Below are 16,458 nucleotides of genomic sequence, written 5' to 3'. Positions count from 1 at the left end.
CAAATATAAAACTAAAAGAGAAAAATTAAAAGACTTATGTAAGTTAGATTTCGCTTAAAATCTAAAAAATATTTTTTTAAAAAAAATCTATTAATATAATTAGTTATATTTTTTATTATTTTAAATTTTTAAAATAAGTGATTTCATAATTGCACCCATATTCTCCCATTATGTAGTTAGTTAGCTAGTACCACTTTTAGGTGGAGTATAATGGAACTGATGATCTAAGATTCAAAGCAAACTAATAATCAATCAATTCAATTTGGAGGCTAGATTCATCCAAAAACTAAGTCAAGAAGTCGGTGTCCATATAACTAAAAAAGAGATAAAAAAAATTTAAAATAAGAGTCATGAGATGTTGCATTGTATATGCTCCCATTACTACTAGAAAGTGCGATATAATAATTAAAAATATTATTTATATATTAAAATTAATTTTAAAATTAATTATCATATATTTATGTATAATATATATATTATTTAACATGATTGGTGACATAATAATAGAAGGAAGAATAATACAAATAATGTAGAAGATAAGATAATAATAACTACGACCCACCATCTTCTTTTTTGTGCAGCTAAATGAAACGAGTAACGACAATGACATACAATACATACATACATAGAATTCTCCTGAATGGGGAAATTCTGCAGAAACTGAAAATACATGCATTAATATCAACTACTGGTGTCACATGATTATGGTGATACATGCATATTATATACTTGCTTGGTTTCTGCCCAACGTGTATATGTAATGTAATAGTGCTAGCTGTGCGCTTTGTGGAAGACTTTACTACTCCCATATCTTTAGTTACCACGATTGTTTCTTGAATTATAAGTATTATTTCAGAAAAATGATAGAGGGTATCATAATTTATTATTTTTTATTATTATTTAGTTATCAATTCAATTATTTTAATATAATTATTAAAGTAATTAATATTATATATTTTATTTTATATTTTTAAATATCGATGAAACTCTAATATTTTTTATTATTTTATTCAAAAAAATTATATTCGAGTATTATTTCAGATTTTATAAGAAAGAAAATAATTTTCTTGACGTTGATTATTTTGTATCTTAAATTTCCATCCAAAATAAACAAGTTAGTCACTAGTAGCAAAAAAAAAAGAATGATTATTTGCACTGTTGTTTTTAAAATGTTATTTATATATTAAAATTAATTATTAAAATCAAATATTAATGTATTTATATTCTAATATATATTTTATACTAATGATCGATTTTAGTATACATGTAATATGATTGATTTTTATTATGTGTTCTTTTTAGTAATATCCTATGGAAGATGGTTTTAGTGGGATTTTTTTGTTTTGGTGGCGGTCATGATCAATTGATCATAGTGCATAATGCATATTGGGTCTTCTCTCTCATAGTATATAGTGGAAGAAATGTTGGGGCCTCAATGAAAACCACAATACAAATAATATGGGCCTCTCCTCCTTAGATAGCATTAAAGTTAATAAAAAATGCACAAGTCAATTACCAAAAACAATACACAATTCAAAAAAAAACATTTAATTTTAATAGTTAAATAACACAAATTTTAATGACTAAATGTATAAATTATGTAAAGGGTCTATAGCTTAGTGGTAGAGCATTTGACTGCAGATCAAGAGGTCACCGGTTCGAACCCGGTTGGGCCCTTTAATTGTAACATTTTTAAATGACTAAATCAAGAGGTCATTGATTTGAATTTGGTTAAACCATTTAGTTAATGGTTCGGTTTGAATTTATTGTTTAACCATACATATGTAATATAAATATATTAAGCTTTTAGTAAAACATATACATATCTTTTTAATCACTTGTATATATTTATTTTAATGTTGCATACTAAATTTTATAAATTTAAACTAAAAATAATAATCAAGATACATTTGAGAGTTACAAAATTAAAAAAAAAAAGATAAAAAATAATCAGATAGTAGTAAAAACACTAAAAACAGCTCTCATCTATTCTATTACCATCTACGCATGTCAATCTCAAAGTTTAGAAATTTTTTTACTTTTCATAGATATATAGCTGCAACATTTTTGTATTTGCATTGCTAACTAATTGAGTATTTGTGTATATTCATGTCTCCGTTATTATATTGTAGGTTCTTGTGTGGTTGTACATGATGGGTCCTATAGTTTGTTATATGGGAATAATAATCCTTTAGAACTTATAACCAAACTTGAGATTAACTTCAAACTTAACCATTCTTGTTATAAAATCATCTTCATAATTAGTGCATGTCATTGTACATGCTTTAAAAGTGTGGAAGTTTTTCTTAAAGCCAATTGGGCTTTAGGTTGAGTGTACGTTAACGTTTTTGTTTTGGCTTCTATGTGTGTATCATTGAACAAAACCAATATTGAATATTCGATGATGACTAATTTAAAAAAAATATATATATTTCTTTTAAATATTAATTATAAGAAAAAATATATAGAACATTAACATTTACATTAGTTAATATAAACAAACTTTTTATTGTTAAAATTATTTTTTTTAATTCTAGTCTATGATAGGGTTTAAAATTTAGAATATATTATTTATAATTTGGAATATAAAATTTATGATAGCCTAACAATATAAGAGATAGGTGGTTAGTTGAGGATGGTGATGCAAAGTGAAATTGTGGTAATATTTAGGACCGTTAAAATGAGACAAATTTAATTTATTTATCTTTTAACATAGGCCTTTTTTTTTTTTGCATTATTCAAAAAAAATTCAGTCTCTTTTTTCAATTTTTTTTTTATCCTACTCGAGAATCCGACTTCAACCACTAAAAGAATTCAGTTTCATTAAGGGTTTTGGCCTAAAAGAATATTTTTTTTGTCGAAATTTTTTTAGCCTAAAACAATTTTTTGTTTCCAAATTGTTGTTCACAAATAAAAATAAAAAAAAATGTGCCAACCCATATAATTCTCGTTTTGGCCATAAATGATATAGACTTAAAAACCAGAGTCAGTAAATAAATAAAAAATAAATTAAACAAGTCCGTATAACTCACGGATTTATGTAGGTTAGATTAGGCTCGATTGACTATCTAAGTAGAGTATTAATTAAGAATAATGTTGAGAGGAGAAAGAAAAAAGAGGTGATAATAGAAAATTCTGAATATAAGAATATAAAATAAAATAAAAAAAAGCTAAACTACTAAAAATTAATTTTCTAATAAGACTATATAATTACAAATATCATATTTTAATATAAATATTTAAAATATTCGGTGTATATACGAATATTAACTTTTTTGTCTTAAATAATTTCATTCACATTTAAGTAATACGGTACCAAATTACACTAATAAAAATATCTTATTTAATATATGAATGGAATAAAGTAGAAGTGGAGACCAAATCAGTATATCACTTAGGTTCCAACAAGTGTATGGTACTTTATAAAATATGAATTATTGTTTTTTAAAATAAATAAAGGGGAAATTAATTAAAGGGGGTGGCATGGAAATGTGAATAAGAGCAAGATGTCATAATCAAAATAGACAACATGCCTAGCTTCTCCCAAGCACCATTACAAATTTGATTGCAACCTTCTCCCACTTTTCTAAACAAGTAATCTTCCGTTATCTTTTTGGTCCCCATAATTAATAACAAAATTCACTGCAGATTAAGTGCCCTATCATAGAACAAGTATGAAAAAAAATCTTATGTACACATTTAATCATCTTATGAAATTTTTTAATCACAAATTTTTTTAAAGTATATTTTTTATTTTTAAAATTTGATAAAAGTAATATAATGCTTTTAAGTTTTATTTTATCGATTTATATCAAATATACTTCTGACGCCTAAGTTTTAAAAAAAATAGAATCAATTCAGCAACAATTATTAAAGAACAATTTTTAGTATATATAAACAAATCACACGTAATTGTCATGCATTATAAAAAAAAAAAAAGTATGAAAAAAAATCTTATGAAGACATTTAATCACCTTATGAAAAATTTTAATTTTAATGACAAATATTGATTTATTTTTAATTATAAATGAAATTAAAAATAATGGGTTAAATTTATCCCAATTCATAAACATAAACTCCTCTATAAGTATATATATATAAACGTGATGTGATATATATGTGATGTATGGTGATAATTAATTAATCAGCTTCCAATGATTTTTGAAAACTCCAAAACTAGGCAGTAGCCATAGGGAATCTGAACAATATATAGAAGCAGATTATTATGTATATAGAAATTAAAAGTGAATATATATTTTACAAAATGTTACTATATAATTTTTGTTACTAGCGATATAATGATATGATAACGTTAGCAACTTTTATTAGATGAATCAATGAATCTCACTATTTCATATCATCTAAATAATTTTTTATTAAGGTATATATATATTTGTCTGTATAACATTTTTCTTGTATTTATAAGAAGATTTAAAATTATGTCCAACATCATCAGTTGGTATTGGATCACTATTCTACATTAAAGCTCGTAATTATTATTGGTGCGAAATCATTTTTACTTGTTGTTTTGGAGAAAAGAAGAACATTATATAATTTTTTAAAAGAAAAACATGGCATAATTTTTTTATTTATATATTTGAAATTTGATCATATTTTATTTCACTTTGTAGCTTTCTTATATAAAAATGAGTAGTCTGCAGTTAGATAATAATAGATACATAAAAGTGAATACATTTTAAAAGAAAACTAGCTCTTATGAAAGATATTATATGATATTCTTCTATTTTATATTAATAAGGAGTTGTCTATAAAAGAAAATATTAATATTAATAGATAGATAAATTTTTATCAATCATAATAATATACACTAAATCAACCATTAAAATCAGTTACTAATATAAAATATATATTGAAATACAAATACACATTAAAAATGAGTTGAACTATCCATATATTTATACATAAATACATTGTAGTCGTTTTAGTTACTAATTTTAGTGTATAGATAATATTTTTAAATTTTTATATATAAAACTTTAACACATGATTTGATCATTTTTTTAATTTATTGATTTAGAAATTGAAAAGTAGAAAAAAATCATGAGACAAATTACAACAGAGAGAGAAATATTATATACAATAATCAAACCATATGAAATTTTAAATTTGATAAGAGGGTATCCATATATATACAAGCATGAAAACAAAAACACAATATATATATATATATATATATATATATATATATATATATATATATATATATATATATATATATATAATACAATCATGGGAACTATTTAGCATTGTCACAAAGATTTCATCATATGATTTAGTAGAAAGCAGTTCAATTCTAAGATAGAGAATAAAATAAGTATGACATATATATTACTTTTCAATTAAGAAATTATTATATATTATTTTTATTTTCATATGAATTTAAAATATATCTATATATACTATAAAATTTTGTAGACACTTTTATTGACATCTAATTAATTAACAATAAACATTAATAATTTATTATTATTGAAAGACATATAACCTAAAGAGACAAGAAAAAGCATGAGAATGTTTCAAAGAGTATATGAAAGCTACTTGCATTGTATTAAGTAATAATTTTACAACCCAAATTAAAGAGGGATTCCGTTCTCATCTAAATTTTCATAAAGTTAGTCACACCAAATTTATGTAAGAAATTGAAACAAACTTTATAATGACATAAACAAAGCATGAATAGCCCCAAAAACTTTATCATCATCATTATCATCATCTATAAATTAGAAACCAACTCACAACTACTACTTTATTTTGGACCACCAATATGCACAATATAATATATAATATAATATAATATAATATATATAATATTATTCCCTCCAATATATAGAAGCTATGGTTCAGAATTACCCAATATATCAATATGAGATATGATTGTGTATGTATCTTAGTGTTGTTGGAGAATTCCAAAGGGATCGCATTGATCTAATTCTTATTGATGCCTATACTTTCTTGGAATCATTTTTTATTGGATCATGCGATCTCTTAGGAATTTTTCATCATCTCTAAACTTCTCTTCTTAATAATCCCTTTATGATGTAAATTAAAGCAACAGCTTCAATAATTCTTAAGGAAGCTATATTGTAAGTATAAAGTATTCATCTCCTCTTCTTCTATCTATTTCAATTTTATATATATCTTGACATCTTGAATTCCTTAGTTTATAGATTCTAAGTAACTAACTACATTTTTTCATACACTTTGATATATGGTTAATTCAATTATATATAAACTACTTGCAAACGGGTATTATATAATCGAAAATGTTTGGTAATCAAAGAAAATCAGCCAAAAACAACTATATCATGTTAGAGAATCTTTATAATTAGTAATTTATAATGTTTTATTTTGATTCTCCATCCCAAACACATCTTTTAGGTTGCAATTGTAGTTTTGAATATTTGATAAATGATAATCTTACTTTACTTCTTTCTATTTCTAACTCAGCATTATTTAATGTTTACAAAGCTTCAATTGCCATTATTTATTTATTTTTTTAGTTTTCTTTCTAATTAACAAGGATTATTGGTGATGATATAACTGAAAAGATATCACATATATACAGCTAATCATAATTTTTATTTAAAAAATATGTCCTGCTTTAGTTTGTTAGATAATCAAATCAAATGCAATTGATTTAATTTCCAAATGAAGATATAGGATGAGATAGAAAGTTAGAAACTCATGATGTTAATGTAATATATATTCAATACATTATCATCATATTGTTTAATTAGCTGCATGCCTTAATTAGATTCAGTAATAGTCAAACTTAGTCAAAGTTACTATTTAGTGTGAGGAAGTTAATATTTGCACCAGAGATAAGATAAGATGCATAATAATGATCTTCTATCATATAGTGTGCCCCAGCTCACAAAATCATCAACGAAACATGTCGGTTCACAATTTTTTATTTTCTTTAATTTTTTCATTTAAACAAATGTTAATTTAATTTGTACTATTGATTTAAAAGAAACAAATAGTAATTCAATGCTAAACAAATTAAAAGGAACTCATGACTTTTACAAAATTTTAGTTTTAGTTGTAAACAAGAGTCTAATTAAGTAGAAGCTAATAAGTAATTGTTGCATGCATTTATCTTGTTTATAATAATAATATAATAATATGGTATGAAAGAGCATATATCTGAAGAATAATGCTCTTCCCCACTTAGTAGAACAATAACCAATGAATTAATTATCTTGATGTATCAATTAATTAGCACTCCAATTTCAATTTATTATTTCCAATTATTCAAGATTATAGGATATTATTATTATTATTATTATCATATTACTATAAAGTGATGAAGATGAGATGGTATAACAGATCAGATCTATTGCACAGCCACAGAAAAAATGGTATTATATGTTTTTAAAAAAAAAAAGGTGAGTACAGTGGAGCTGAAAATCCACTTCATCTTTTCAATTTGCTAAGAAAATATAGATTCCATGTGTCTTTTCTTGAATTTGTTTTCTTGTGTATTGTAAAGTCTAATCCAACTTCCATCACTAGGAACTTAAATTCCTCATCCCTAGTGTTTTGGCTGATTAATTACCCTTCTTATCTTAAGAAAATTTGAAAAATTTGGAGATTTTAAATATATTTGACGAACTTTTATTTAAAAAAAAAAATTTAAATGACTTGCTCGAAGTGTTATTTGAATAGGCGATAAGGAAGAAACAAGGTGAAAACTCAGGTGCAATCGATTTCACGTGAAATTGATAACTGAGAACCGTTAGATTATTTGATTGATTTGACTAAATTTTCATCTAACGGCTCTCAACTATCAACTTCACGTGAAGTCGACTGCACATAAGTTTCCACCAGGAAATAAACATGGGACAAGTTTAAATTTGTACAGCAGCTTTATTCTTTGATCAAAAGATTTAATGCTCAAGTTAAAAGAGTCTTTAAATGTAACGAGATTTGAATCAATAAAATAAATTCGTAGAATTAAATCATGTTTGGAAAATTAATATTTTTCATATTTATACTCATTTCTATGATTAGATTGATCTAATCTGATTTAAATTTTAAAAAGTTGTCAGAATTATATAAAGTTTGAGTGATTTCCTAAGCCTGCCGAACTTGGACCTAAGAGTTGTACGTATGGAATAGAACTTATATATTAAGGTGAAAATTCAGGTGCAGTCGACTTCACGTGAAATTGATAGCTGAAACCTGTTAGATGAAAATTTAGTCAAATTAGTCAAATTATCTAACGACTCTCAATTATCAACTTCACACAAAGTCGACTGCGCTTGAGTTTCCACTATATATTAAATCAATTGCTTGGATAAGTTAATATATGAACATTGAACAGTAACAAATAACTGTACTTCAATAAGCAAATCTTAGTTGTGTTGAGATTTGACTACTCGAGATTTGACTGTTGAAAAAGAATAAAACTTTTTGAACATATTTATTAATAAAAGGATATTATTATTATTATTAGTAGCAATTTTGGCATAGAATGAAAGACACATGCATGCATGGTTCCTTGGCTTACGCGAATTGGAAATGAATGAAGGAAAAGACCAAACATATTCCTAGACACAATGCTATAAATGTTATGTCTCATTCTTGCACCTTCAGTGTAGATTCCAACTTTAATGGTATCATGTCACTTTTCTTTCATTTTCTACCTTCCATCTCTCTCCTCCTTCTCGCCTTCTGTCCTTGCTTCATTATACCAAAAACCAAACTACACTAATTAAGCATCAAATTTCTAATAAAAATCATCACATTAAGCTATTAGAAAACAAAGAACTATTATTACAGTTTTTCCTTTTTACATTATATATATAATAAATTAATTAATTAATGTAATACGTGCAAATTATATATCTATTTATGATCCGTATAGATATATTTAAGTTGGTTTAATGTTAGAGGAGTGTTAAGAAGCTAATAGGTTTTGTAATTTATAGTTATTAATTAATTATTATTAATATTTTTAATAGTGTGAAATTACATCTAATAATATAAAATTACTCATTTTTTTTGGTTAAATAGTAACTAAATTTTAATAAAAATGCTGCGATTATACCTTCTCTTAATGCTATGGTGATAGATTATATATTCCCTTCTTTTTTGTTTGGGACAGATCCGTTACCTTCTTATTTTTTCGTCAGTAGATTGAACAACCCAATCCTAAGTACCCTGATCCATTACCTTCTATCTGTTGACTTCTTCCTCGTCATTTTCTGGTCCACATTGGTTTTTAGGACAATTCAATCATAGGCTTGTTATTTTCAAGCAATATTACATTCTTTAGCCATGCCATTGATAGAAGCCCATTTCATTCTTCCAACCATGTTCGATAAATACTAACGTCCTAATCTTTAGCCCAAAAAATAAAAATATTGTTTAGTTTAATAGACCGTAGGGTATTTAACCTATTCCAATTCAATCGAAACGGGTTTATAACCTGACCCACAATGGATTGGGTCGGACTAACACTATTGGCCCAACTCACACTCTTAATATATATAATATAAATATTTATAAAAATATATTTACATATACTAACAAGTGAAGATTTAAACCTAAATTTTTATTTTTTATAAAAAGATTTATTGTCACTAAATTAATAATTCAATTTTGTAATTATAAATAAATAATATTTGATATTATATAAAAAGATTAATATTATGTTTGAGTAAAAATAAATTTATTTTTTTTGAGTCAAATAAAATAGGATCAGGTTACATTATGATTTATGAAATTTAAAATGCAGAAAGAAAATTAAATGCACAAATAGAGTTAAGATAGATTTTAAACTTTACTCTATCTATTGAGCTTGTTTGGGTGAGCTTCTAAGAAAAGATCTTTTTTTGAATTATCTTTTTTTTAAAAGATCTTATAGAAAAGTAAAAGTAATTTTATGTTTGGATATCTCATGTAAAAAGATCTTTTTATTTATCAATTATGTTTGGGTATAACAATATAAAAATACTTTTTTGTTTATTTATTACATGAAAAACATCTTTTTTTTAAGAAAAAAAAAAGATATTTAAAAAAAAGATGTAAATTACAGCTTCTCAAAAAAAATATTTTTTTATTTTTCTAGTACTTTTACTTTTACTACTAAAAATTTACCAAACATACTAAAAAATAAAAAAAGATATTTTTTCATTAAAAAAATATCTTTTTTTATCAAAATTATGGCGCCCAAACAAACACATTATCAACCCTATAATAGAGCCAAGTACAGTGGGGAGATCAAGTAATCATTAGGTTAATTCTTTGTTTAGAAAAAATTCTTGTAAAAAGATTATTGAAGTCAAAGGATGAAAGTATATGGCAGGTCCAATTTGTCAAAATGATAGTACTGAATCGTGAATTACACCAAACAAACAGAGATTTTAACGATTAACAATAATATCATATATATAGTTGGATTGAAGCACTTAAAATTATTCCTTTCTTACTACAACTCCTAAGTAGATGGTTAGTTAAAGTGAAAACGGATGAAAAGCAAAATGACCAAGATTTTCAAATAATTAACATGATGCCGCGTGCAGAGAAGTTTGAATGAGAATAAAAGTTAGGTGTCTATCATTCTTGTTTTTCCAAAAAAATTGGGAGGTGGCTAAAGTGTAACTTGACTTCTGAGAATATAGATGATGAGATTTCTACTATTACTAGCTAATCACCAAGATCTTCTCCCTAATCACCGCTACATGAATGATTATTCATGGTGAAGATTTTTTGGTCAATACGTAACTAACTTCACTGTTATTATTATTAGCTTATTATTTTTTTAACTATATTAGATACCGAGACTAATCCAAAAATATTATCATGGGAGTAATAATATATATATATATATATATATATATATATATATATATTATACAAAAAATGATATAATATAAGATGTATTACAAAAATATACTGATAGAGAATATATTTTAACGAATAAAAAATATGTGTGTACTTTTTACTAACGAAGTAGTTGATTCTTCGTATTATAAAATTCATTGATAATAGAATATATGTCAAATTTTTCAATAATTTTTTTAATAGAATTAAAAGATAATTACTAAAAAATTCATCTTTTATTTTGTTTCTGTGTTATTTTTCACAATATTCATAATCGAAAAAGATTAATAGTTGAAACAGAGAGAACTAATACCAAATAAATTAAGAAAGACAGTCATAAAAAGAAAAAGAATTCACTTTATAAAATTTAAAAAAATTTATTTAATAAAAAATATTAGTAATAATATCTTTTTCATAATTATTTTAATATTATTACTTAATTTTTGGATATTAGAAATTATTAATATTTAAGTTGGATTGAACTTTTATTTATACTAAATTAAATATTAAATATATTTTTTAAAAAATTAAATCATACTTAATAATTTATTACTATTAATTTTTTTTTTAGAAAAAGTTGGAACCGAGGTCTCCACTCATTTCCTATGTCTGTCCCTAATTAAATGTATATTAAAATTAACCATTCAAATTAGTTACTATTATAAAATAGTACGTATTAAAATACAAAATATTTATTAAATATAAATTTTATATTTATGTATACATATATAATAATTAATTTTAGTAGATATTTTAATGTGAAAATAACATTTTGATAATTCCCTCATCATAATATATGGCATATGGTTCTTATGCATTACTGTATATATGATTTTTTCCGCACATAAAGTACGAAAAGTAGTTTTTCATACACATACACATACTCTTTTCCTATGTAGCTAGCTAGTATACTACTATTTGAATTATCCAACATTATACCAAGACTATGAACAATGATTTTTTTGTAAATATTATTACATGTCCACGAATTTCTTATATGATATCGATTATTCAAAGAAAATGAATTAACCCCGAGTCTAGTTTTAGGATTTGACGTTTTGATTTGTTTCTTTCTATATTCTTGTTTGAGAAGAAACTCTTCTCATTATTGTCTGTTTTCGCACCAAGATATATTTTGTTTTCCTAACACGGCCAAGATGACATTGCCAAATGCCAATAATATATTCTACGATGCTTTCTTTAATTTTCGGCCACGTTATTTAGTTTTTTCCATAGGTTTATTTTATATATATTCAAAATAATATTAATTAATTAATTATATAGATAGATATTTGAATATTAATATATAGATGGGAGTAAGTAACGTAGATTCATTGCTCTTCATTTCTGTAAGCTAAGGTCGCATATAAAATATCAAAACGTAATTTTCAACATAATTGCGTTTTCATACTAATAAAAGAACTTTATATTGGAAAACTTTATAAAATCTTGAACTTTTGTATCATGATAACAAATTTTTATGGTGATAGATCTCTTAAAGTTTTATAACTTATTACACAGATCTCAACTTAATAGTTAGACTACTCTAAATTTTAAATTTTAACTTCTAAAAATTCCGAATAATAAAAATTAATTTAAAAATAATATGTATCTTGCACTTACAAATATTTTAAATATTATATTATATTATAAACGTTACCCAAACAAATGAATAAATTAAAGAGATGTGGAGCAAAGGTTGCTCCATTGATGACGGCATTAATTGGTTGACTATTAATCAAAGCGTGGTCGTTGTGTCTTGTCTTGTGGGTTGCCCATGGATTTTTTTCATTTATAAAATAAAAAAAAAGTTATTATTTTTTCTAACATAATTTTTAGATTTTAATTTTTTAAATATGATTTTTTTTTTTAGTATTTAAATAAGTTCGCTGACCCGGCAAACTTTATAAAAATTGGCAAGTTCGTCTAACTATAGTTGGAGGTTAGGCGAACTTACCAATTATAGTTAGGCGAACTTACCAATTTTTATAGAGTTTGCCGGAAAGTCTGACGAACTTGCTTAAATACAAAAAAAAAAATCGTATTCTAAAAATTAAAGTCTAAAAATAATGTTGGGAAAAATAATAATTTTTTTTATTTTATAAATGAAAAGATTCCGTTTGCACATACACAATCATATATGCTAAATTAGGGTTCCATAAACCCCTAAACTACTATTGTTGTTTTTTATTTTATTTTTCTCCTCTCTACTTTTAATTCATATTGATAAGTCCACCTAGGCACCTACTAATAGATTCCGTTTAAAAGAAATAATCACTATAAATACTCTCCCTGAATGAACATCACAAAAAGCAAATTAAAGACAACAAACCTCCATAGTATATATAGCAAGCTAAGCAAAATCCCAAGCTAGGTTTTGCTTTAATTTTCCATTTCTCATATTTGATTGAATCACCATGGCCTCTACCATTATTAGCTTGTGGAGTTTGGTAGTTGCTATCCTTGCATTTGCTCTCGCAGTGCAAGGAACTTTAGGTACGTCGTATAACTATTCATGTGTCTCGTTCTATCGGTTTAAGTTTTTGTAACAAATGATAACTAATTAATTATTACAGGAGGTATAGAATGCGAGAAGCTGAACCATGAGACATGCGCGTTTGCGGTGTCATCGGCCGGAAAACGATGTGTGCTAGAGAAGGAGGTGAAAAGGTCAGGAATGGAAGCATACACATGCAAGACATCAGAGATTGAAGCTGATGAGAAGCTGAAGGATCACATTGAGAGTGAGGAATGCATCAAGTCATGTGGTTTGGACAGAAAGTCCTTTGGAATCTCATCAGATTCTCTTTTGGAATCTCGCTTCACACAAAACCTTTGCTCACCTCATTGCTACCAAGCATGCCCTAATGTTGTTGACCTGTACTTCAATCTTGCTGCTGGTGAAGGTACATATAATTATATCATACAAAAAATAATAAAAATGGTTAAATGTTTTGATATAAAGGAAAGTACGAGGAATCAATGAAATATTTATACAATGTGAACAATGGAGATTTAAGAAAGGAAAAGTCTAGGGGCAACAACTTTGTTAAATTCTGGCCAGTATATAAAAGTGAGCCATTAGATGAAATTTCACACTATTAAAACCATCATTGATGGCTATTTGATGGCTACAAATCACAAAAGTTGCTGGCCCCTAGCATTCCTCTTTAGGAAATATTAGAGATATAACTATTAGTGTTACCTTTTTCCATCAGCTGAAGCTTTTGAGATAAGTAGTATCATGACATGGTATTAGAGCGTTAGATCCAAAAAGTCAAGAGTTCGATCCTTGGTAAATCTCAAAATTAGTTTAAACTTTTGGGAAGATGTTTATTATCCCCTAGTATTCGGATGGTTATTCTAAATAGTATGAGAGATGTTCATTTTGTAACTCAATAGCCCAATCCTAGCGAGACTCTTAATTAAATTATTATTGAATTTATTTTGATACGTTATTAATCCAAAATATTTTTACATGTATATTTAATTATTAACCGTATAAATGATCATAAATAAAAGCGATTTAATGATTTTACATTATTAATACATCAAAATTAAATTAGTATCTATTTAACATTTATATTATATGTATGATAATGTATGTTATGTTATTCAGGAGTGTTTCTTCCCAAGTTGTGTGAAGCAGAAGGTGGAAATGCACGGAGAGGAATGGCTGAGATCAAAAGTTCTGGTATTGTGGCACCTGCACCTGATGTTCGTTCAGTGAAGTTCACAGCTGCTACTCCTACTCCTCAACCTTTTAATACTCTCGACTTCACTGCTGAACCTGTGCCTTCCCCAGCATACTCTCCATACTAAGGAAAAAACGACGCAATTATATATATTTGATGCATGATATATAATTAGAATATATAAATAATATAGATGTTTATTTTGTAATAAGGAAGTTGCACCATTATTATTATTATAGCAACCTTTTAGGTTTGAATTGGAGTGTATCATTAATCATAGAGTTTAATTTGTTTTAAAATATGTATTGGAAAAAAGGTGTGCCTTTCATCACTATTTTCATTAATATATATATACAAAATTATTTGATAATAAAAAAATATTAACAAAAAAAATAAAAAATTTAGTATATTAAATATTAATTGTTGTGTTAAAATTAATAAATATTAAATAAAATTATTTTAGTTTTTTTTTGTCTTCCTAACATTACTAATATATATAAAAGATTTCATGTTAATTAATTAATGTTACTATAATTTATTGGAAGCAAATTTTGTTAGAGCTTATTAGAAGTTGGAATATAAAGGCCGCTTAGTTTACTTTAATTAAGCAAGCAAATTAAAAATGTTAAGCCAAATTAACTAATATATATAACCCACTTACATTGATTTGTTCGGAAGTTCAAATTTCTTATTATTACTTCTTTTGAAACTCAAAAATCAATCATTCAATCGTGTCAAAAAGTTCAACACAAAGATTTAAATATTCAAAGGAGAAAGGAATTAACGTATAAGCCAAGGCCTCATTATTTGTTATATAAAAGGGAAAAATACAGAAATTGGAGTCAATTTCAAACAAGTTTTACCAGTCCAGGTGTACGATGTACCAACCTAACATCTATTAAGCCCCGTAGATGGCGCAACAAGGTCAATTATCAAATCATAGTCAACGCACAAAAGCCTCTTTTTTTCACGTGGTTTTTGTTGTGATAAGGATCAACGTGGATGTCCATTCTCAAGAGAAAATGGACTTAAATGCATGTTGAAAATAATGACCCCATGCATGTATAAATAGGGGGTATGGTAGAGACATTACACACAGTAATAAAATATTCTACTCTCTTCCTCTTTTATTATAATATTCTTCTCCGCAAATAAACTCTCTCTCTATCTCTATGTGGTTTTAAGCTATAATATTTATACTATTAATAGATAAATTACTTATATTTTAGTGAGATAAGAGCATATTTATATTTCTATATTTTATATTTATTTCTCTTCCTTATTTATTTATTTATTTTACAACACGTTATCAGCACGAGACTCTGATCAAATTTTTAGGAAGACTCAGGTAACAATTTTTCATTATGTCGAAGCTCTCTCATCTTGAATTCAATGCTCTTGATATATCTGGAAACAATTATTTATCATGGATATTAGATGCTGAAATCCATCTTGATTCAATGGATCTTGGAGATACCATTAAGGCTGAAAATAATGCATCCCAGAAGGATAAAGCCAAAGCCATGATTTTTCTTCGTCGTCACCTTGACGAGGGATTGAAAAATGAATATCTCACATTAAAAGATCCTGCAGATCTTTGGAAAGACCTTGAAGAAAGGTACAATCATCAGAAAACGGTGATACTTCCTCAAGCCCGGTATGAATGGACGCATTTGCGTTTACAAGATTTTAAATCTATAAATGAATATAATTCTGCAATGTTTCGAATCACCTCACGAATGAAATTGTGTGGGGAAAAAATAACTGATCATGATATGTTGGAGAAAACTTTCTCAACCTTCCATGCCTCGAATGTGCTCCTGCAGCAGCAGTATCGAGAGAAAGGGTTTAAGAAATATTCTGAGTTAATTTCTTGCCTTCTTGTTGCCGAACGCAACAATGAGTTGTTATT

General features: G+C 25.9%; 1 protein-coding gene and 1 non-coding gene across 3 annotated transcripts; both read left to right on the top strand.

The window, feature by feature from the left end:
- Positions 1 to 1,605: 1,605 nt before the first annotated feature.
- TRNAC-GCA (transfer RNA cysteine (anticodon GCA)) lies at positions 1,606 to 1,677 on the top strand. The gene has a single exon. It is a non-coding gene; the product is annotated as a tRNA-Cys (tRNA).
- An 11,474-nt stretch (positions 1,678 to 13,151) lies between these two features.
- LOC107642221 (PAR1 protein) lies at positions 13,152 to 14,816 on the top strand. 2 transcript variants are annotated; one of them, XM_016345515.3, is made up of 3 exons: positions 13,152 to 13,347; positions 13,428 to 13,757; positions 14,471 to 14,816. In XM_016345515.3, the coding sequence occupies exons 1-3, from the start codon at positions 13,269 to 13,271 to the stop codon at positions 14,671 to 14,673; spliced, it is 612 nt and encodes a 203-aa protein (XP_016201001.2). In that variant the 5' UTR covers positions 13,152 to 13,268; the 3' UTR covers positions 14,674 to 14,816. The 2 variants fall into 2 exon arrangements, with proteins under 2 accessions (XP_016201001.2, XP_020958894.2); XM_021103235.2 differs by having other exon boundaries at positions 13,155 to 13,347; positions 13,437 to 13,757.
- The last annotated feature ends 1,642 nt before the right edge of the window (positions 14,817 to 16,458 follow it).

Source organism: Arachis ipaensis, chromosome B5 (assembly GCF_059453495.1).
Source record: "Arachis ipaensis isolate K30076 ecotype BB chromosome B5, ASM5945349v1, whole genome shotgun sequence".
Taxonomy (NCBI): domain Eukaryota; kingdom Viridiplantae; phylum Streptophyta; class Magnoliopsida; order Fabales; family Fabaceae; genus Arachis; species Arachis ipaensis.
Note: the sequence above shows the minus strand (reverse complement) of the source record. Positions and strands in the feature narration are given on the sequence as shown.